This window comes from Piliocolobus tephrosceles, chromosome 18 (genome assembly GCF_002776525.5).
Source record: "Piliocolobus tephrosceles isolate RC106 chromosome 18, ASM277652v3, whole genome shotgun sequence".
Taxonomy (NCBI): domain Eukaryota; kingdom Metazoa; phylum Chordata; class Mammalia; order Primates; family Cercopithecidae; genus Piliocolobus; species Piliocolobus tephrosceles.
The window spans coordinates 61,561,394-61,582,702 of record NC_045451.1 but is presented as its reverse complement, the minus strand read 5'-3'; the positions used below and the strand labels follow the sequence as shown (position 1 = coordinate 61,582,702).

At 46.6% G+C, this 21,309-nt stretch overlaps 2 protein-coding genes across 4 annotated transcripts in view; one reads left to right on the top strand and one right to left on the bottom strand.

The window, feature by feature from the left end:
* Positions 1-3,298, top strand: part of ENOSF1 (enolase superfamily member 1) — a 40,215-nt gene extending 36,917 nt beyond the window's left edge. For all 3 annotated transcript variants that reach the window (XM_023228430.2, XM_023228429.1, XM_023228431.1), the window contains 2 exons: positions 1,488-1,569; positions 2,778-3,298. In XM_023228430.2, the coding sequence (XP_023084198.1) occupies positions 1,488-1,569; positions 2,778-2,879 (184 nt within the window). In that variant the 3' untranslated portion in view covers positions 2,880-3,298. The remainder of the gene's footprint in view (positions 1-1,487; positions 1,570-2,777) is intronic.
* A 360-nt stretch (positions 3,299-3,658) lies between these two features.
* On the bottom strand, positions 3,659-15,983 carry TYMS (thymidylate synthetase). Its single transcript, XM_023228432.2, has 7 exons — positions 15,622-15,983; positions 13,539-13,612; positions 11,018-11,192; positions 8,254-8,355; positions 6,566-6,741; positions 5,980-6,051; positions 3,659-4,258 (listed from the first exon to the last, which is right to left on the bottom strand). Exons 1-7 carry the CDS (start codon positions 15,824-15,826, stop codon positions 4,121-4,123), a joined length of 942 nt encoding a protein of 313 aa, XP_023084200.1. The 5' UTR covers positions 15,827-15,983; the 3' UTR covers positions 3,659-4,120.
* Positions 15,984-21,309: the final 5,326 nt, after the last annotated feature.

Sequence of the window (21,309 nt, the reverse complement as noted above, 5' to 3'; positions counted from 1 at the left end):
AAATTAGGACAATCTGCTTCCAGTCATCTGCACACATAGGGTTTTGCTTATTACACTTCTGTCTCCTGGAATTAAATGTCTCACAGAAAGATCACTGCAAGTATATAGCAAAGGCAAAAAAGCATTCACTGGGAAAGGGAAACGCCAAATTCAGGACTGTGAGAGAGAAATGGGACCCCTGAGGGTACATAGGAGGCATCAGTAATAATGGTAACCGTTTCTCTTCGGGGGGTAGTGAGTAGACAGGTGCTGCCTTTTAATATAGTGGAACTATTTTATACTGTTAGTCTATTCTTGCACTGCTATAAAGAAATACCTGAGACTGGGTAATTTATAAAGAAAAGAGATTTAATTGGCTTACAGTTCTGCAGGCTGCACGGGAAGCATAGCAGCTTCTGCTCAGCTTCTGGAAACTTGCAGTCATGGTGGAAGGCAAAGGGGGAACAAGCACTTCTTGAGGAAGAGAGAGTGAGGGGGGAGGATGCTACACACTTTTAAACAACACATCTTGTGATAACGATCTCGAGAATAGCACCAAGGAAAGGGTACCAAACTATTCATGAAGGACCACTTCCCATGATCCAATCATCACCCAGCAGGCCTCGCCGCCAACACTGGGGATTACAGTTCAACGTGAGATTTGGGCAGGGACACAAATCCAAACCATATCAGCCTGCCTGTCACAGCTGTTCAATAACAGGCGATGGAAGTCAGGCAGCAGATCTCGGTCGCTGGCCCCAAGGCTCAGAACAAGTGGCTGACGTAGAACCTGAACACAGATTGACCTGATTCTAAATCCTCTGCTCTTCATCGAAATCATTTGTATAGCTGGAAGGAACCTCATTTGGTGATTTTATTTTTTGGGTGGAGAGTATGGAATGTATTTCATTGTTCTGCATCTGGGTTTGGTTCCCTAGATGTCTCGGTTCTTGGATGGAGGTGGGTGTGTCCCATGGACCTGTTCGGATTGTTTTCCAGGTGCAAAGTGCACCGAGAAAGTCCACAGTGCTAATGCTTCCCAGATGCCCAGCTGAGGCCGTGAAAAAACGGCCCTCCCAGCCCTGCCTGCCAAAAAAACCCCAAGCCCCTGGCGGCTAATGCAGCCATAGGAAAAAATACAAACACTTCTTAAAAAATAGATCACAAAATTTGGTGATTTTAATCTATTCATCTAACTTTTGACCAGAGGAACCCAAACAATTCCAGATATTTACAGTCTGAATTGATGCCTTTTAAAGGGCATCGCAAAACCTCTAGAGGGACTTCGTGTGTTCATTTCCTCAAAGTCCGCACCCCACATTGCTATACTTTAGAAGAAAAGCACCTGAGGCACAGAGGTTTAGGAACTTGCCTAGAAACGCATGGTAACACAGCTAAGCCTTGGCCCACACTGTCATTTCTGAGTGGTACTCGCCCCTGCTAAGTTAGCACCATGTGAATAATCCGACTTCAGACATCATTGCCCCAATCTGATTCCCTCCTCCTAGGATGTGTGAGTATGTTGACCACCTGCACGAGCATTTCGAGTATCCCGTGATGATCCAGCGGGCTTCCTACATGCCTCCCAAGGTGAGCTGTGGCCTGGGGGCCCCTACAGAGATGCTGCCAGCCACTACCATGCCTGTCTCGTGAACTAGACCATGGAGCACCAAGCTTTGACTCCTATTTGCAATATCCAGAAACAAACGGTTCCTCAGTTGTCAGGATCAAAATCCTCAGGCCTGAGGGCCAGGGCTTGGAGGTTAAATTGCCTCTGACAAGCCTTCTGTAACACTAGCCTTTCCTCACCAGTGGAGATCTTAACATTTGCACTCCTTATGCAAAAAAACCTGGCACCATCTAGCAAGTTAGTGACCTAAAAAGTTTTGACTACAATTGTGTGGTTAGGGCCATTTATTCTGATCATGTTCAAGAGACCATGACTCATTTTCACCAACAGAGGTCAAACTATTATCAAAGAGTTTGATGAGTTAACTAACTCTGGCAAGTAGCCAGTAAAATGTGTTCCTCTACCCTATTTCCAACAATCTCAGAACTTATTTTAAATATATTAATTCGGCCGGGCGCGGTGGCTCAAGCCTGTAATCCCAGCACTTTGGGAGGCCGAGACAGGTGGATCACGAGGTCAGGAGATCAAGACCATCCCGGCTAACCTGGTGAAACCCCGTCTCTACTAAAAAATACAAAAAACTAGCCGGGCGACGTGGTGGGCACCTGTAGTCCCAGCTACTTGGGAGGCTGAGGCAGGAGAATGGCGTAAACCCAGGAGGCAGAGCTTGCAGTGACCTGAGATCCGGCCACTGCACTCCAGCCTGGGCGGCAGAGCGAGACTCCATCTCAAAAAAAAAAAAAATTAATTCGGGGCTGGGTGTGGTGGCTCAAGCCTATAATCCCAACACTTTGGGAGGCCAAGGCAGGTAGATCATTTGAGGTCAGGTGTTCGAGACCAGCCTGGCCAATATGATGAAACTCCGTCTCTACAAAAAACAAAATAAATTAGCCAGGCATGGTGGCAGGTGCCTGTGATCCCAGCTACATGGGAGGCTGAGGCAGGAGAATCACTTGAACCTGGGAGGTGGAGGTTGCAGTGAGCCAAGATTGTGCCACTGTACTGCAGCCTGGGCAACGGATGGAGTGACTCCATCTCAAAAAATTAAAAATAATTAATTACCTTTGGCTTAGACATAAAAGCATTTCTTGGAGCAGCATAAATACATAAAATCTGTTTTTGTTCCAGTTGGTTGTTAACATGCCTCATTTTTTTTGGTCTTTGATAGGATCCCGGCTACTCAACAGAAATGAAGGAGGAATCTGTAAAGAAACACCAGTATCCAGATGGTGAAGTTTGGAAGAAACTCCTTGCTGCTCAAGAAAATTAAGTGCTCAGCCCCAACATCTTTTTTCTTTCTGAAGTGAAAAGGCTTAAAATTTCTTGGAAATCGTTTTACAAAAATGGATTTTAAAAAATCCTACCAAGATTAGTTCAATGAAAAGTCATACCACCCTCAGGAATCAGCGAAGTAATTATTACTTGATTCTTTTAGCAAATCAATACACATTATCCTACTTAATACTTAAATAAGTTTAGATTTAACTAACCCAAAGTCCAGGAAGATGTTCTTACAAAATATCTATCAAGGGCTGGCACCTAGACATTAAACTGTACTTTGAAAATAAGCAACATGTTGCATAACTTGTTGGAATAATTCTTTGTTCTATTTAACACTTGTCATAAATTAGCAGAATAAAAATAGTCGTGCAACACCAGGGGGTATCTGGTACGCAGTGAAGGGAAAAAGATTTCACTGATTAACCCCGAAGTGGTTTTGCATCTTTTTCTTGCTTAATTGTTAGAGAAGTCACACCATGCTGAAGCTAATGAGGGCAAAATGGTAGTCCATAGACTATTTTAAAATAACCCTTTAAGGTTATAAGTTAAAAAAAAAAAAAAACTCTATCCTAAATGGTCATATTTTGAGGATAAGATGCAGTTAAAATGAGAAAAATAGGACAAAATATAGTCACTATTTCTAAAATCTACTCTTTTAAGTAGCATCCAAACCAGAATACAGCACATGTTTACTTAGGAGAGTTCTTTAAATGTATTTTAGGAAGGAGCTGAGCAGGTAAGTGGCACTACAGAATGAACAAAGCGTGGACAAATGCAGAACACTTCTTTATTATAGCAACATATAAAACGACTGTAACTTGAAATACTCATAACCACACTCTACATCATGATTGATGGTGCTACTCAGCTCCCTCAGATTTGAGGGAAGCTTGTGAAATTCTTAACATTCACCAACCTTCTTTATAAGGACGTGGGATTGAAATGCACGCACATGTTTTTGCTAAGAGCACATACATTTCATTCTCCTTTGTTCATAATCTCAGCGTTTTCAGATACCCTCAGTGAGTTAACTCAAAGCCTTTTATTATGGAGAGAACTGGCACAGTTATATTTGCCAGTGGCAACATCCTTAAAAATTAATAACTGATAGGCCACGGACAGATTTTTGACCTAGTTCCTTTTTCTTTTAGAGCAAAAATAACTTTTACCTCTGCATCCAGCCCAACCCCTAAAGACTGACAATATCCTTCAAGCTCCTTTGAAGGCACCCTAAACAGCCATTTCCATTTTAATAGTTGGATGCGGATTGTACCCTTCAATCTGAAAGTCTTCAGCTTTGAAGTCATCAATTTTCTCAACTTTTCGAAGAATCTTGAGCTTTGGGAAAGGTCTGGGTTCTCGCTGAAGCTAAAAACAAAGTAAGACCATTATTTTGCCATAATTGTACAACCTGTTGTAATTGCTCCTCATGTCCATGAAACAAGCACACAGGATGTGATCAACAAAGTTTTATTTTACAGGAGTATGATCCTGTCGATACCTTGCCGTAGGTTATGTAACATGATTGGAGCGCAACCATCTGTTTTCTTGCACAGATCAAGAGTGAAGGGTATTTTGTGACATTACACAGTGTCAGGAGCCTGGTGCCTCATCAGGGGTAAGTTCTTTTGATCACTCTTGGCAAATTTATTAAAGACAGAAACACAGTCAATCTGTAACTCATAGTAGCTCTAAGTTTACTTGAATTCCACAATCCCTAACCCATCTGTCCCTGGCAGAGAGAAGGAAAGATAACATGCATGGACAGTGAACAGAAAGGGATGAAAGCCAGGATTCCTGGGATGAACAGACAGTGGCAATTAGGATGTGAAGACAGGTTACAACCTCTTACTATGTCTAAAAATGACTGGAGCAGAAAGCCAGAGAGAATAAGCCTAAAGTCACCCTCCACTCAAGAGCAGTCAAACTCCCTCAAAGGAGGAACTTTTTTTTTTTTTTTTTGAGACGGAGTCTCGCTCTGTCTCCCAGGCTGAAGTACAGTGGCCGGATCTCAGCTCACTGCAAGCTCCACCTCCCGGGTTTACGCCATTCTCCCGCCTCAGCCTCCCGAGTAGCTGGGACTACAGACGCCCGCCACCTCGCCCGGCTAGTTTTTTGTATTTTTTAGTAGAGACGGGGTTTCACCGTGTTCGCCAGGATGGTCTTGATCTCCTGACCTTGTGATCCGCCCGTCTTGGCCTCCCAAAGTGCTGGGATTACAGGCTTGAGCCACTGCGCCCGGACAAAGGAGGAACTTTTAAAAACTGAATCTAACCTGCAAGGGGCTAAAAAGTCTCCGGTTCTGAGTTTTTTTCCTTAAGGCTCATGAAGCAGATGAATTTATATTTTTATTGCCATTTCAAATCAATTGTTGGCTGCTATAACTTAGGGATTTCAAGACTTTTGAAGTTTGGACCTAAATATTATACTTAATGTAAAATTAATGAAAAATATTTATGGCCAGGGCGGTGGCTTATGCCTGTAATTCCAGAACTTTCAGAGGCTGAGGCAGGCGGATCCCCTGAAGTCAGGAGTTTGAGAACAGCCTGGCCAACATGACGAAACCCCATCTCTACTAATAATACAAAAATTAACTGGGTGTGGTGGCACGCACCTGTAATCCCAGCTACTTGGGAGGCTGAGGCAGGAGAATTGCTTGAACCCGGGAGGCGGAGGTTGCAGTGAGCCAAAATCGCACCACTGCACACTCCAGCCTGGCTGACAGAGAAAGACTCCATCTCAAAAAAAATTTAAAAAAAAGGGAAAAACATTTGCACTTCAATTCTCCTTCAAGTTAAAATGAGTTTAAATGCCCCCTTTTGGACAATCCCCTGGCCTGAATGTGGCTCTTCCCTCTCTGGTACTGGTGCTTAGTACCTCACAGCACCTGACATGTTAAGTGCCCATGGTTGCTGAGGCAGATGCCTGCCTTGTCCTGCCCACCTGCCCACCACTTCTCCCTAAACTGAAGCCCCGCATTCGGAGCAGTCATCTTTATCTTGGACACAGCATTGAGCAGATGACTGTTCCACAATCAACCTTTTATCAAGAGAAGGTACCAAACCCAAAATGTAACATCTAATTCTCACCTGAATTTTCAGTGGCTCAATGTGATTGAGGTAAATATGTGCATCTCCCAAAGTGTGTACAAAGTCACCTGGCTGTAAACCCGGGGGAGAAAGCAGAACAGTATGTTAGTTTCAATTCCTTTAAAACATCATTTAAAAACATTAGAGTATGCAGACACCTCAAAGCTTTAAAAAAAAAAATACTTTAGTGTAGCTTTTCCATTTTTTTGTGGCGACAGGATCTTGTTATGTTGCCCAGGCTGGTATTGAACTCCAGACCTCAAGCAATTGCTCCTGCCTCAGTCTCCCAAAGTGCTGGGATTACAGGCATGAGCCACCACACCCAACCTCAGCATAGCTTTTGAGAAAATTCACAGAAGCTGTATCACAAACAACCTGTACAGATCTGTTAGTGCACATACCACAGGGCCAGAAAACCTTCCAGAAAAGGAAGGTTTCAAAGTAAAGGCCCGTTCACGTCTTACTTACACTATCAAATTTAAAAACTCATCAGAGACTAAACTCTCTGCAGTTCGTCTTCCCGTATTAAAGAACTGAAGAGCTCAGTGTGTTAGGCTCGCAAGTCGCCCCTCCCGAGACAGCCCACCTTCAGGCCTGTGATGTGCGCAATCATGTACGTGAGCAGGGCGTAGCTGGCGATGTTGAAAGGCACGCCTAGGCCCATGTCTCCCGATCTCTGGTACAGCTGGCAGGACAGCTCACTGTTCACCACATAGAACTGGCAGAGGGCATGGCATGGAGGTAGTGCCATCAGAGGAAGATCTGAGGAACCAGCACAGAGGAAGATAAGGAGGGTAGTGGTTTGAAAGACCACAGGTAAAGGCCAAGTAAAACAGGAGAAAAACAAAAGCCAACTCATGGTGGAGACCAGGAGAGAGAGCCACTGGGCTGCAGCGATGTCCATAACCCACAGCCCCTGCAGCGATGGCACGGAACTGAGGGAGACTATCCACTGGCGCAAGCTTTCTGCAGATGTCCGCTGAAGCAATGCTCTTCCATCAGAGCTGAAGGGATGTCTGCTACCTTCGTGGCACCAAATTACAAATACAGCAGGAATAATTCTGTTTGCCACAGGGAACTGGTGCTTCTGGTACACCCTCCTGTATTAAAAGTCTCTATTACATGGCCAGGCACAGTGGCTCATGCGTGTAATCCCAACACTGGGACACCAAGGCGGGCAGATCACTTGAGGCCAACTTGAGTTCAAGACCAGCCTGGACAACATAGTGAAACCCCGTCTCTACTAAAAATACAAAAATTCACGTGCCTGTGGTCCCAGCTACCCGGGGGCTGAGGAAGGGAACTCACTTGAACCTGGGAGATGGAGGTTGCTGTGAGCTGAGATCACACCACTGCACTCCAACCTAGGCAACAGAGTGAGACTGTGTCTCAAAAGAAAAAAAAAAAAGTCTTTATTACAGATGCAAATATTCCATCCTAAGTACTTATGATATCCTGACAGAGTTTGTTGTTGTTCTTGTTTTTAAATATTCCGGGTCTCACTCTTGCCCAGGCTGGAGTGCAGTGGCGTGATCATGACTCACTACAGCCTCAAATTCCTGGGTTCAACTCATCCTCTTGCCTTGGCCTCTGGAGTTGTTGGAATTACAAGTTTGAGCCACCACACCTGGCTCCACACCCTGGCAGAGTTGAATTTTACAGTATAATTGTTAAAAATGTTAGTGAGGTGGCAGCGACCTAGAACTTCATCGGCTTCCATTTAAAATGTTAATATCTTACATGTAGTTTCTAGGCAATTTAAAGCCCTTTTCAGAGTAAGAACGAGTATAAATACACAAATGAAGATCATCTGGTTGGGAGGCCAAGGCAGGCAGATCATCTGAGGTCAGGAGTTCGAGACCAGCCTGACCAACATGGTGAAACCCCATCTCTCCTAAAAATACAAAATTAGCTGGGCGTGGTGATGCATGCCTGTAATCCCAGCTACTTGGGAGGCAGAGCCAGGAGAATCATTTGAACCCGGGAGGCAGAGGTTGCAGTGAACCAAGATCACACCATGGCATTCCAGCCTGGACAACAGAGCGAAACTCTGTCTCAGGAAAAAAAAAAAAAGAAAAAAATTATCTGGGCCCAACCTCATGATCTGAAGGTGAAAGTGGAGCAAAATGTGACTTGCCCAAGGTCACACAACCAACCATGTGGCTGGGGGAAGTTCCCAGGGTCCTGCCTCCCTCAGGTGCCTCTGCACAAAACCACATTGCTTCCCTCTAAGAGTATGGTTAGTATAAATGAAGATGATGGGGTTCTTTCAACCTCTTGGATTCCAAGCACACATGATGATTCTTCTGTCGTCAGGGTTGGTTTTGATGGTGTCAATCACTCTTTGCAGTTGGTCAACTCCCTGTCCTGAATAATCTGTAGAATTGTCAAAAAGAGAGGACAGGTACACACATTAATCACACGTGTCATGAGATGGCCTTAGAGGTCATCTATTACAGCCTCTCATCCAGGTTCCCCCCTTGACCCATGGCTACAAGATACCTGGTGCATTCCACAGAGTTTGCAGATCTCAGTGGGTTGAGTTCAAGGCCCCATCTGACTCCTGGCTCTGTCCTCTGGAGCCCTAACAAAGTCTATTTCCTCTTTTACACAGTCCTTTGAATATTTGGGCTGTCATGGAGTCACCTCCTCCTGTTCCCCTCATAGCTAACCCTTTCTAATCTCAACAATCTTAATTTCTTCCAGTGCTCCCCACGAACTGAGGCTCTAAACCCATCAACGATTCTTGTCACAATTTCACTGACAAATCTAGTTCACCTTGTCTCACAGAAAGTATTGTATCTTATGTGGAATAGAGCGTTCCATGTACTTTCCAACTAACAGAAGACCATGGATTCCTTTCTATTACCTCAGCAGCACGCTTCCAACACTTCCACCTAAAATTACTTTAGAGTTTAAGTTTAGCAGCTCAACACATGACTGACTTGGAAACATCAGGAAACCTCTATAATGATTACACCACCTTGTACTTTGCTCCCATTTCTGGTTTCTGGATTTTAATCCCCTTCCTTCCTTCTGAAATGGAACTGGAATCTGAGAAGTGATTTGTTAACTGAAGTGCAGAGCTTCATAATCTCCTCTGATTAAATTTCTGCCTATTAGTGTCAGACTATATTCTGGTTCTGTAGTTCTCAAAATTTTGGGAGGAAAGTCCTGTCATGGTCACAGTTCTGAAAAAGGTAACATCAAAGATTTTAAAAAGATAAAACTGTGGTGGTGTAGTTCTGTAACTTGTTTGTAGTGGTTACAACAATCTACACGTGCTAAAATTGCAAATACACACATATACAAGTGCACGTAAAACTAGCAAAATCTGAAAACTCTGAAGAATGCACCAATGTGAATGTATATAGGATGTTACCCAAGATATTATCACTGGAGGAAACTGGGTACATCCAGGGAAACTTCCTGTGCATTTTTTAAAAAAAAAATTTCCAGGCCGGGCGCGGTGGCTCAAGCCTGTAATCCCAGCACTTTGGGCGGCCGAGATGGGCGGATCACGAGGTCAGGAGATCGAGACCATCCTGGCTAACACGGTGAAACCCCGTCTCTACTAAAAAATACAAAAAACTAGCCGGGCGACGTGGTGGGCGCCTGTAGTCCCAGCTACTTGGGAGGCTGAGGCAGGAGAATGGCGTAAACCCAGGAGGCGAAGCTTGCAGTGAGCTGAGATCCGGCCACTGCACTCCAGCCTGGGCAGCAGAGCGAGACTCCGTCTCAAAAAAAAAAAAAAAAAAATTTCCTGTGAGTCTGTAACACAAAATCAAAAACAAGAAGGGACAAACTTCCCTACTAAAATCCAACAGCTAAGCACTCACACAACTGTAAACTAAAACCGTAATTAGGCCTCTTCAGTGCCAAGAAATAACTGAACACTAGGCAGGATTTAAAGCATCATGAAGCCAGGGGAGTAGCCTCACATCCTAAGGACACCCTACCACTGAGGTGCAGGCAGCGACCTGAAGAACACTTACCTGCACAAATAACCTGGCCCACACAGCAACTTCTTTCATGGTGATAAAGTACACGTAACATTAAACTTACCATTTTTATGTGTGCCATTCAGAGGCATTCAGCGCATGCCCGATGTGCAACCATCACCACTATCCATCTCCCGAACTGTTTCATCGTCCCTAATAAAAGCTCTGTGCCCATGAAACGTGAACTCCGCACTCCTCCGTGTCCCCAGTCCCTGGCAACCACCATTCCACTTCCTGCCTTTAGGAACCTGCCGATTCTAGGTCCACACAGCATTTTGAAACTTCCTGAAACTACTAACATTTAAAAGATCTCATGATCGCACATAAAATGTAGACTTTAGGCTTTTATTGAAGAATTCTGACACCACCAGGCCCAAATTCCTCCAGGTGGCTGGAGGTGAGATGTGACTGTCCCCTTAGATGAGACACATGATCTCCAGGTTGCCGGTCTCTGCCCAGCTAGTAAATTACACACACAACCCCCACATCCCAAGGTGGCATCTGCTTTTCCTAGGGACAGGTGGGAGGGGCTGGGCTCTGTGACATCCAGCAAGAGGTGACACCAACAGTGACAGTAAAGTGGAAGTGTAGGAGATGTTTCATTCTTTCTCCACATCTGCAGAGCTGGCAGCAGAGGATGACCCTGGCACTGTGCTTCACAGCTGCGCCACCTACAGCACGCTGTGGCTGAGCCTTGAAAGGGCAATTAAAGCCACCACAAAGCAATGGGGGCATTTTGTCCCTCGTCCCACAGATGAACTTCCCATTCCCCAACACAAACACCAACCATGCGGCTATCTGCCGATGACACAGATATAGAAAGTGCCAAGTGCCCAGTAAGTACTAATCATCAAGAGTGTGAAATGGCCTTCATGAGGCTTAATTGTGGCTTCACTGGCACCACCCCTCACAAGGTCAAAGCTATACATCAGCTCCTGGGACACTGACTCATCCCCCTGACCTTATCTAAAACAACAGAGCAAACACGTGCCAGGAAGGGCACTCAGGAAATGGAAGGCATTGTTCCGTCTACTCACCTGATTCCATATCTCTGTATTCTGCCCCAAAATGCCTCCACTGGAAGCCATAAACTGGACCCAAGTCCCCTTCTTCTCTGGTGGAGAACCCCAGGCTGTCCAAAAAGTCTCGGGATCCATTGGCATCCCAGATTTTCACTCCTTTGGAAGACAGCTCTTTAGCATTTGTGGATCCCTGGAAGACATGGGGAGGGCAGAGCAGGCATCCAAGTAAATCTGAGCCATCTCAGATGATCCCGCCAAGACACCACCTACAAGGGCCTCTGGCCCCTGCTGACTTGCTGGGAGGTGGGCACTTGACATCACCTATATGGAACCCATCCTTTTTTTTTTTTTTTTTGAGAGTTTCACTCTTGTCGCCCAGGCTGGAGTGCAATGGTGTGATCTCGGCTCACAGCAACCTCTACCTCCTGGGTTCCAGTGATTCCCCTGCCTCGGCCTCCCGAGTAGCTGGGATTACAGGCATGCGCCAACACGCCCGGCTAATTTTGTATTTTTAGTAGAGATGGGGTTTCTCCATGTTGGTCTCAAACTCCCAACCTCAGGTGATCCACCCACCTTGGCCTCCCAAAGTGCTGAGATTACAGGTGTGAGCCACCGTGCCCAGCTGCCCATCCTAACTTTAAGCAGGCTGGTCCCAGCCCAGATTCCTGAGGGCTTTAGGACAGTCTGATTCCTTCTTTGGAACCAGCCTCTCAGCTCTTTTCTTCCATTCCCCCCAACTAAGCTTTCTAGACTAAACACCTCTAAGTGATATCCACCGATCTGACAGTTTTATGTTTCCTAATCAAATGTGTTGTCTACATGGGAGACCCCAAAACGAATTTAATGCCTACATGCGATCTGTTCAGTGTATCTTCTACCTGGCAGGATATTCCTAATCATCAGACGAATCAGTATTTTACAGTACAGGGGCATCAACTCCTGTATTTGATCGAGTCGTCAATGGAGTAACTCTGTCAGAGGTGAGTCTGACGTTCCTGGCAAGGGCTTCTAAGAATCGTGAATTCAAGCATTAAGTTGAAACAGGGGAATGCATTTTATTCCTGAGTATTTTGCTTCCTCCCTTTCTATTGTTGAGTTTGTCCCAATTTTCTTCATTCCCAACAAATCATTTCTCAGTCTTTTACATATTGCTTCAAAAGTCTCTCCTTTTCATCCATTCAGACCAGGCTCTAGCCAGTTTAAGAATGTCATCTTCTGAGGTTTCTGATGATATGTTTCAAATCCAAGGCTCATTGTCGATCGAGATAGGCCAATACAGAACAAAATACCCCAAGAATACAGAGCTAAGGCAGACTAGGGCTGGATCCAAATGTAAGCCCTTTCTAAAATGGGATAAGAGGGCTTGGGTCTGGCTTGCCCCAGGACCATACAAGCCACACCAAGTGCTCTATAGAAGGGATCCCAGCTTCTAGCATGGTCCAGACCTGAGCCCAGGCTCCAGCTACCTTCCAAAAAGCACTGGTCAGAACATTGCTGGTTCCAGACCAGGACACAGAACACAGAGGGGCTTGGGCTGGGCTGCTGCCTGTCTTCATAGCACTCTGGCCCCGGCCTGAGGTTACCTACTCAGCCCTCTGGAAGGGGTTCACCTTGTTACTGAAGAGACTCTTCTAGTTTATATGAACATGGGAACACAGATGGTATCTATATCTAGTGATCAATATATATGGACTCCTGCTATGTGGCAGGCTGTTTGAGGCCCTAGGGATACAACAGTGAACACGAGAAACAAATCCTCTGCCCTCATAAAGCTTACAGCACATTTCACTTATTTATTTACTGTCTGCTGTCCCCCTTCTAACAGGGGAGGGGAAAGGCTGACATACATCAGATGGCGACGTTTGTCTATGGAGAAAAACCAAGGAGGTTGGGGGAAGAGTCACAGTTTTAAATCAGGTCTAGGAAGGCTTGCCTGAGTAGAGACTCAAAGGAAGGAGCCAAGTGTGGGGGAAGAAGGTTCCAGGGAGTGGGGATGTCCAGTGTGCTCAAAAACTCACAAGAACAGCAGGGCTGGTACAGAGAGCAGCAGCTAAGGCCAGAGCTGAAAAAGGGACCCCATAAGGACCGTGGCTCTTACTGAGTGAAATGGAGCCACTAAGGGCTTGAGGGTGAGGAATGATATGCTTTGACCTTTTGTGTTGTCTTTTTTTGTTTTTGAGACGGGTTCTCCCTCTGTCGCCCGGGCTGGAGTGCAGTGCCACGATCTCAGCTCACTACAATCTCCACCTCCTGGGTTCAAGCAATTCTCATGCCCCAGCCTCCTGAGTAGCTGGGATTACAGGCGTGTACCACCACACCTGGCTAACTTTTTGTGTTACTAGTAGAGATGGGGGTTTCGCCATATTGGCCAGGCTGGTCTCAAATTCCTAACCTCAGGCGATCTGCCCCAGCCTCCCAAAGTGCTGGGATTACAGGCGAGAGCCACCACACCTGGCCGCTTTGACTTTTGAAAGGATCTCACTGGCTGCTGTGTTGAAAACAGACTAATGACTTCTAATAGCAGCGACTTCTTTACCTTGATAAACCACAGCAACTCCTCCAAAACACCCTTCCAGAACACACGTTTGGTTGTCAGCAGAGGAAATTCATCTGAAAAACAATTTGCCACACAGTTTCAAGAGATCTTGAAGAAGACAGATCATGCCATCCAACTTTCTTCAGGGAAGAAAACTGCCCTGGGACATGAGGCCCTGGAGCATCCAGAAAGCCTAGACTCCTGCAAAGTGGGCCAGAGATCAGGGTGGAGCTCCCAGGCTGCAAGGCACATCAGTAACCCAATTCAGGCTGAGACAGCCCTTCTGTGCCGCGGTGACCACTGGACACAGGAATTCCACAGTGAGATGGTGGCGAGGGCAGGGATGACCATGTGGAAAAAGGGAGGAGCTACCATCCACTGCCCACTAGTGCTCATCCTGTCACAAAGGTGTGAAGACACCACCAAGCATGTGTCCCAGGGACAAAAAGGGAGGCATCAGAAGTGTCGAGCCACAGAGAAATAAAAGTATAAAAACTTGTCGTTAAATGCAGTACTCATTCATCCCACACTCTCTTGTGGTATAGCTGATATTCAGACAACAGAGAGAGATTTTTGCAAGCACCTGATTTTATCAGAATTGCCTACCGAGCATTATTTCCTCCATTTTTAACATATAGGGAAGCTGTATGAGAAGTAACTTGAGGCCGGGCGCGGTGGCTCACGCCTGTAATCCCAGCACTTTGGGAGGCCGAGACGGGCGGATCACGAGGTCAGGAGATCCAGACCATCCTGGCTAACACGGTGAAACCGCGTCTCTACTAAAAATACAGAAAATTTAGCCGGGCGTGGTGGCGGGCGCCTGTAGTCCCAGCTACTCGGGAGGTTGAGGCAGGAGAATGGCGTAAACCCGGGAGGCGGAGCTTGCAGTGAGCCGAGATTGCGCCACTGCACTCCAGCCTGGGTGACAGAGTGAGACTCCACCCCCCAAAAAAAAGGAAAAGAGAAGTAACTTGCTCAATGTCTAAGCAGAAAGGTGGATTAAAAGTGAGGTCTATGGCTTATTAAAGGCCCCTGGGCTTGAAGCTGCAGAAAAGTGGATCCCTCTGCTTAGACAAAACTCCCCAAGCTGCCCCACGCGGATCGGCCATAGCAGCTGGTGTGTATTCCAGTCTCTAGATGGTTCCGTGGGCTAGAGGGCTTTCCCCCTACCTAACCACGGTGAATCTGCTTCACCAAGAATGGGTTTCCCCACTTCAAACCACCTCCACCCCTGTGTCAAGGCTGCGCTCCATTTATCTGAGAGGTCAAGGTCAGCCCCTGGCTTACGCACCTTGGAGTCTCCTCGCCCCCACGCAGCAGGCGCAGGATCCAGGATGACAGGACTATGTGACATCAGGGAAGGCCATCGGTTGCCTAACGTCCTGTGCCCACCCCGCCCCACTGTCCCCTGAAAGCCTGACGCCAATAACCCGCGAGGCATTTTTTGCCTGGGGTGATCCTGTCTGAAAGGAAAAGAGGAAAGGACGAATAAGAACTTATACTCGGACTCCCGAATTTCTCTTTTCAAGGTTTAAGAGGAAAGCTGGTTCGTACGGATTGGATGGGAGCGTGCCAGGAAACCAAGTTCCCGCGCCAGCCTCACCTCTCCTCTTCCCGCCGCCTGGGCCCCGCCCACATCATTTTCGCTCCAGTTTTTGAAAACTCTGCAGAGCGGAATGGTCGACAGGGGAGGAAGGAGGAGGGGCAAAAGCCAGGACTTTTAGACCAGCGCGGGATCAAGCCCGGGCAGCTCTCCCTCTAGCACCGGGCAAACGCGCCCGATCATGCCCGCCTTAGGGGCCACGGCATCACTGGGGTGACTGCGAGCCCCGGCCGTGGAGCCGCTAGGATCCGGCTCACCTCCCGGCTGTCGCTCCTGTGTGTGTGACCCTGCACCAGTCACGTCTCTAATGGGAGCCTCAGTTTCGGCGTCTGTAAAGCGAGGAGGACGATGCATCCCCTCCCTCGCGGGATTGAGGTTAGGACTAAACGGGCTCCGCAGCGCCCGCCAGCTCCCGAGCGCTCTCCCCAGCCGCGCCTCCCTCCTTCCCGCCGCCGGTCCCGCAGTGGCCCGCGGCGTCACCTCTCAGGCTGTAGCGCGCCTGCATGCCGAATACCGACAGGGTGCCGGTGCCCGTGCGGTCGTCCTTCCTGACGCCGCAGCGGAGGATGTGCTCAATCTGCCCCAGGTACTGCAGCTCCCCGTGCGGCGGCCGTGGCTCGGCGTCCCGCTCCTGTGAGGCGGGCTGCAAGGGCGGGCGCGGCAGCTCTGAGCCGGCGACGGGCATGGCGCGGCGGGACAGAGGCAGGCGAAGTGGCGCGGCGAGCGGCGGGACTGAGGAAGACGAAGTGGCGCGGCAGGACGGAGGCAGGCGAAGTGGTGCAGTGGGTGGCAGCACCCCTTCCGCGCGCTTTTTCCCGCCGCCGTCCCGCGCTCCGCCTCTTCCTGCTAGGCGGGGTCCAAGCGGCCCCAGCTCCGGAGAGCGTGCGCCACGGGGAAACGCAGGAGCCACGGGTGTGGGTCGGAACGGAGCCCTGGGTAACAGCTGAGAGTTTTCGGAAACCCGGGAACCTGGATGCAGGTGCGGTGGCCGGGAGGGACTGTTCCCCTGGGGAACAGTCTGGTCCCCCGCGCCTTCTCTAAGCCAGCAGCACAATTCCCACGTTTTCCTGCGGTCTTATCAACAAAACTGCTGTTTGAGATCTGTTTCAATAAGTGATTTCCATTTCCATTTATTCTTTCTCACTGAAGGCTTGCAACCTGAGCAAGTGATATAATGCAGCTTTTTTACTTGATTAAAGACCTCCAGGGCGCCGGACACGGTAGCTCAAGCCTGTAATCCTAGCACTTTGGGGTGCCGAGGTGGGTGGATCACCTGAGGTTAGCAGTTCAAGACCAGCCTGGACAACATGGTGAAACCCCGTCTCTACTAAAAATACAAAAATTAGCTGGGCGTGGTGGCTACTTGGGAGGCTGAGGCAGAAGAATTGCTTGAACCTGGGAGGCAGAGGTTGCAGTGAGCCAAGATCCGGCGCACGACTGTCTCAAAAAAAAAAAAAAACTGCCTGAGCTTTTCCAAGGTTTTTTTTGTTTGTTTAAGACAGCCTTGCTCTCTCACCCAGGCTGGAGTGCAGTAGCGTGATCTCGGCTCACTGCAGTCTCCGCCTCCTGGAGTCAAGCAATTCTCCGCAATTCTCCTGCCTCAGCCTCCCGCGTAGCTGGGACTAGAGGCGCACCACCACGACCGGCTAATTTTGTTGTTGTTGTTGTTGTTTTTCATGGTTAGTAGAGACGGGGTTTCGCCATGTTTGGCTGGTCTGGACCTCCCCACCTCGGGTGATCCACCCGCATTGGCCTCCCAAAGTGCTGGCGCAATCGGCCCCAAATTTTTAATAGACCACATTTTCCAATTTTACTGAATTGTTTATAACATTAACACTGGGGAGTGGGAACTGTTGACGAAAAGAGTTAAACTCTGTAAAATATTTGAAGAATGTATTCTGAGCCAAATATGAGTAACCAATGGCCGGTGATAGGGCCCTCAGGAGATCCTGAGAACGTGTCCCCAAGGTGGTTGGGCTACAACTTGATTTTTTATACATTTGGTTGAAAGAATTGTTACCTAAAGATTTGGAATCAATAGGGGGCTGGGCGCGGTGGCTCACGCCTGTAATCCCAGTACTTGGGAGGTCAAGGCGGGCAGATCACGAGGTCAGGAGATCCAGACCATCCTGGCCAACATGGTGAAACCCGTCTCTACTGAAACTACAAAAATTAGCTGGTCGAGGTGGCATGCACCTGTAACCCCAGCTACTCAGGAGGCTGAGGCTGGAGAATCACTTGAACCCAGGAGGCGGAGGTTGCAGTAGCTGAGAAAGTGCCACTGCACTCCAGTCTGGGCGACAGAGCCCTCTGAGGAAAGAAAAGATTTGAATCAATAGAAAGGAATATCTGGGTTAAGATAAGGGGTTGTGGAGACCAAGGATTCATCATGCAGATTAAGCCTCCAGGTAGCAGGCTTTAGACAGATAGATTGTAGATTGTAAATGTTTCTTATCAGACTGAAAGAGTGTGTTCTACCTGTCTTAAGGCCAGTGTTGATGTCGATGCTGGTCAGCTGTGCCTAAATTCCAAACGGAGGCGGGAATAGTGAGGTATGTCTGGCTCCCATTCCCATCCCGGCCTGAACTAGTATTTCACGTTAAATTTGGAATGCCTTTGGCCCAGAGGAGGGGTCTTTTCAGATGGTTCTGGGGCTTAGAATTTTATTTTTGGTTTACAGAACGATTTTATAATGAGTTTAAAATGCACTGATACATGTGTTGTGCTTACAAAGCATCCTTTTGCCTCAACTGTTGATTGAGCACAGAGGTGCTCTCAGCATTTTGGGTGGGACTTTTCTTAGCTGGACCGGTTTGTTCTGCACATTGCAGGGCTTTTTAGCAGGACCATATGTTGGCATTTCCCCACCCCACACCGGCTGAAAACTGTCCCTACACATTTCCTTACACGTTTCGGAGCACCAGCAAGATCCCAGGCTGAAAATATTCCAAATTCTCCAGATGCACGTTATCTGTGTTTCATTTCCTTGTGTTACTCTGTTACTCTTTTTTTTTTTTTTTTGAGGTAGAATCTTGCCCGGCATCCCAGGCTGTAGTGCAGTGGCACTCAGCTCACTGCAAATTCTGCTCCCTGGGTTCAAGCAATTCTGCCTCAGCCTCCCAAGTAGCTGGAACTACAGGTGCCTGCCACCATGCCCAGATAATTTTTTTTTTTTTTTCATTTTTAGGAGAGACAGGGTTTTACCATGTTGGTCAGGCTTGTCTCAAACTCCTGACCTGAAGTGATCCGCCCACCTCAGCCTCCCAAAGTGCTGGGATTACAGGCGTGAGCCACCACGCCCAGCCTTCCTTGTGTTACTTTTTTAAAACCTGATACATAATAATTGTGAGGTAGGTGGGACTTGACTCTGGAGGTAGGGCTCTGACTTGGGACCAAATTGAGGGGTAGTCAAAACAAGGATGGGGCAATAGTTTTCCATAAGACACGCCCACCAGTGTGCCATATCAGTTTACCATTGTCATGGCAACACCCAGAGCTTACTGCCCCTTTCCATGGCAATGAGCAAACAACCCGGAAGTTACCACCCTTTTTCTAGATATTTCTGCATAATCTGCCCCTTAATTTGCATGAATTCAAAGTAGGTTATAAATATGACTGCAGACCTGCCTTTGAGCCATTGCTGTTGGCCCACTGCCTAGAGGGTGGCTCTGCTCTGCAGGAGCACCCGGGGAGCTGTAGCTGCCACCTCAATAGAGCTTTTCTTCTACCAGGTAGCTCTTCAGTTCTTTCCTGAGCAAAACAAAGAACCCTCCTGGGCTAAGTCCAATTCCAGGCTCACCTGCCCTGCATCAATTGCACATCTTTGTGTGTTTTTTTTTCTTTCTTTCTTTTTTCTTTTTTTCTTTTCGACGGAGTCTTTCTCTATCAGCCAGGCTGGAATGCAGTGGCACAATCTCAGCTCACTGCAACCTCTGCCTCCCAGGCTCAAGCAATTCTCCTGCCTCAGCCTCCCACATAACTGGGATTACAGGCACCCGTCACCATGCCCGGCTCGTTTTTGTATTTTTAGTAGAGATGGAGTTTCACCATGTTGCCCAGGCTAGTCTCGAACTCCTGACCTGAAGTAATCCGACTGCCTCAAGCCTCCCAAAGTGCTGGGATTACAGGCGTGAGCCACTGCACCCGGCCCCTTGTGTTATTTTTGAGGCTGGTTTATTGGTTCCACCCAAATACCAGCTAAATCACATCTCAAGACTAGGCTCCTCTGCCCACATGGACCTTCCTCTTCCGCTGCCTTCCTTGAGTATCTTGACTTGATAGTAAAGAGAGAATGGTTCTTTTCAAAGTGGTTACTCCATAAATGTCGGTTAGAATGAATGGTTCTCTCAGACAAATATCATTCATTCATTCATTAACATACATTTATATCATGGTACCTTCCTCATGTCTGCAAATAGCAAGACAGACAAGGTCCTTTTCTTCATAGAACTGACATTCTGGCAGTGACAAACACTACAAAAGTAACCAAACAAGATCTGTGTGGTAGTGACAAGTGTGATGATAGTACATTAATGGGTATAGCACCAAAGAGTGATTGTGTAGAGGGTGCTTTAGATCTGATCACCAGGAGGCCTCATTGAGGAAGTCACATTTGAGCTGAGACCTGAAGACTGGGAAGAAACCAGCAGGGAAGATCTGGGGAAAGAACATTCCAATCAGCAGGTGCATTTATGCCAGCAGGTGCCACAGTGCTTGCATCTGTAAAAACATCCCCCAACAGGGATGGTCATGATGCTTAATCCTGTCTTGTTCTAGGAAGAAATAATAATTATTAGTGGATACATTAACTTATTGGAGTATAAAAAGCTCTTCCTTCTCATTAAGAGATATTTGTTTAAAATTTTACTTTTTTATATTTAATAGTCATAGAAATTTGTAGTATATTTATGTTATTTTGATCAGTTATGTACAAATAATAATTACAATGATCACCCAATCTGGAATAAATATTTCATACTTAGAATTTGATGCACAGGATATTCTTAATTTTTAAAATTTAAAAATCAGTATTTTATTGATCAACAAAAGATACTTAAGCATAAAAGTGTACTACATTAGGATAAAATTCTCTGAGGAATGTAGATTGAAATAAGAGTTTAAGGAGAAAATTGAATGAGATACAATTTCTCACTATTAAAGAAAAACGTGTATATTTGTTTAAATGGATGATGCGGGGTCAAATTGCAATGATATTTAGATTCCATTTGGTACATTTTAAAGAGGGATGACCTGCTAATATTTACAGTGCATGGGAAAATAACAATTTGCTATTCTTTCAACTTATATAGAAAAGTCACATGCAAGTATGTTTCAACTTTTTCAGTTACCTTTGAGGAAGTATGAGAGAGCAAAAACATTTGAAAATTATTGGTCTAGAAAAACCTCCCCTTTACAAACTCAAACATGTAGGTAAACTTAGGTAAAAAGAAAGCAGGAAATTAATGTTTTTGAGAGTCAATTCTGAATCAGTTATTTGATAATATAATTTTTTATTGTTGCAACTACCGTCTATCAATGAGTATCATGAACCACACATTATGAATTAATGTAGTTCTCACAACTACTCTATAAAACACAAACTTTTGCAGTAGTTCCCCCTTATCCACAGGGGATATGTTCCAAGACCCGCAGGGGATGCCTGAAACCACAGATAGTGCTGAACCTTATACATACCATGTTTTTTTCCTATACATACCTACCTATGATAAAGTTGAATTCATAAATTAGTCACAGGTAGAGATTAACAACAATAATAATAAAATAGAACAATTATAACTGTATGCCAGCATCCCTGCTCTAGTGCTTTGGGGCCATAATTAAGTAAAGTAAGGGTTCCTTGAACACAGAAGGGAGAACAACTTGGGGAATGTAGTCATTGCGGAGGAGCCGCTGGACAAAGGGAGCATCCACCTCCAGAGAGGAGGGGGCAGGAACAGCATGAGATTTAATGGCTTGCAACTGAAAACTTATGTATTTCTGGAATTTTCCACATATTTTTAAACTGCGGTTCATCTCAGGTAACTGAAAGCTTGCAAAGCAAAACCACAGATGAGCGGGGCACTAGTGTCCTTAAATTACCTTATAGATGACACTGAGGTTAAGGACCTTGCCCAAAGTCACACATGTAGAAAACATAGTAGCCAGGAT

Bases quoted from the DNA above. Each gene is read 5' to 3' on its own strand.
- TYMS (XM_023228432.2), bottom strand. From the start codon at position 15,826: ATGCCCGTCGCCGGCTCAGAGCTGCCGCGCCCGCCCTTGCAGCCCGCC. The intron at 11,193-13,538 runs GTAAAGAAGTCG...CATGTCTTCCAG, and splicing joins AGTTGCTGTGGTTTATCAAG to GGATCCACAAATGCTAAAGA. The intron at 4,259-5,979 runs GTGAGAATTAGA...CTTTGTTTTTAG, and splicing joins TTGAGCCACTGAAAATTCAG to CTTCAGCGAGAACCCAGACC.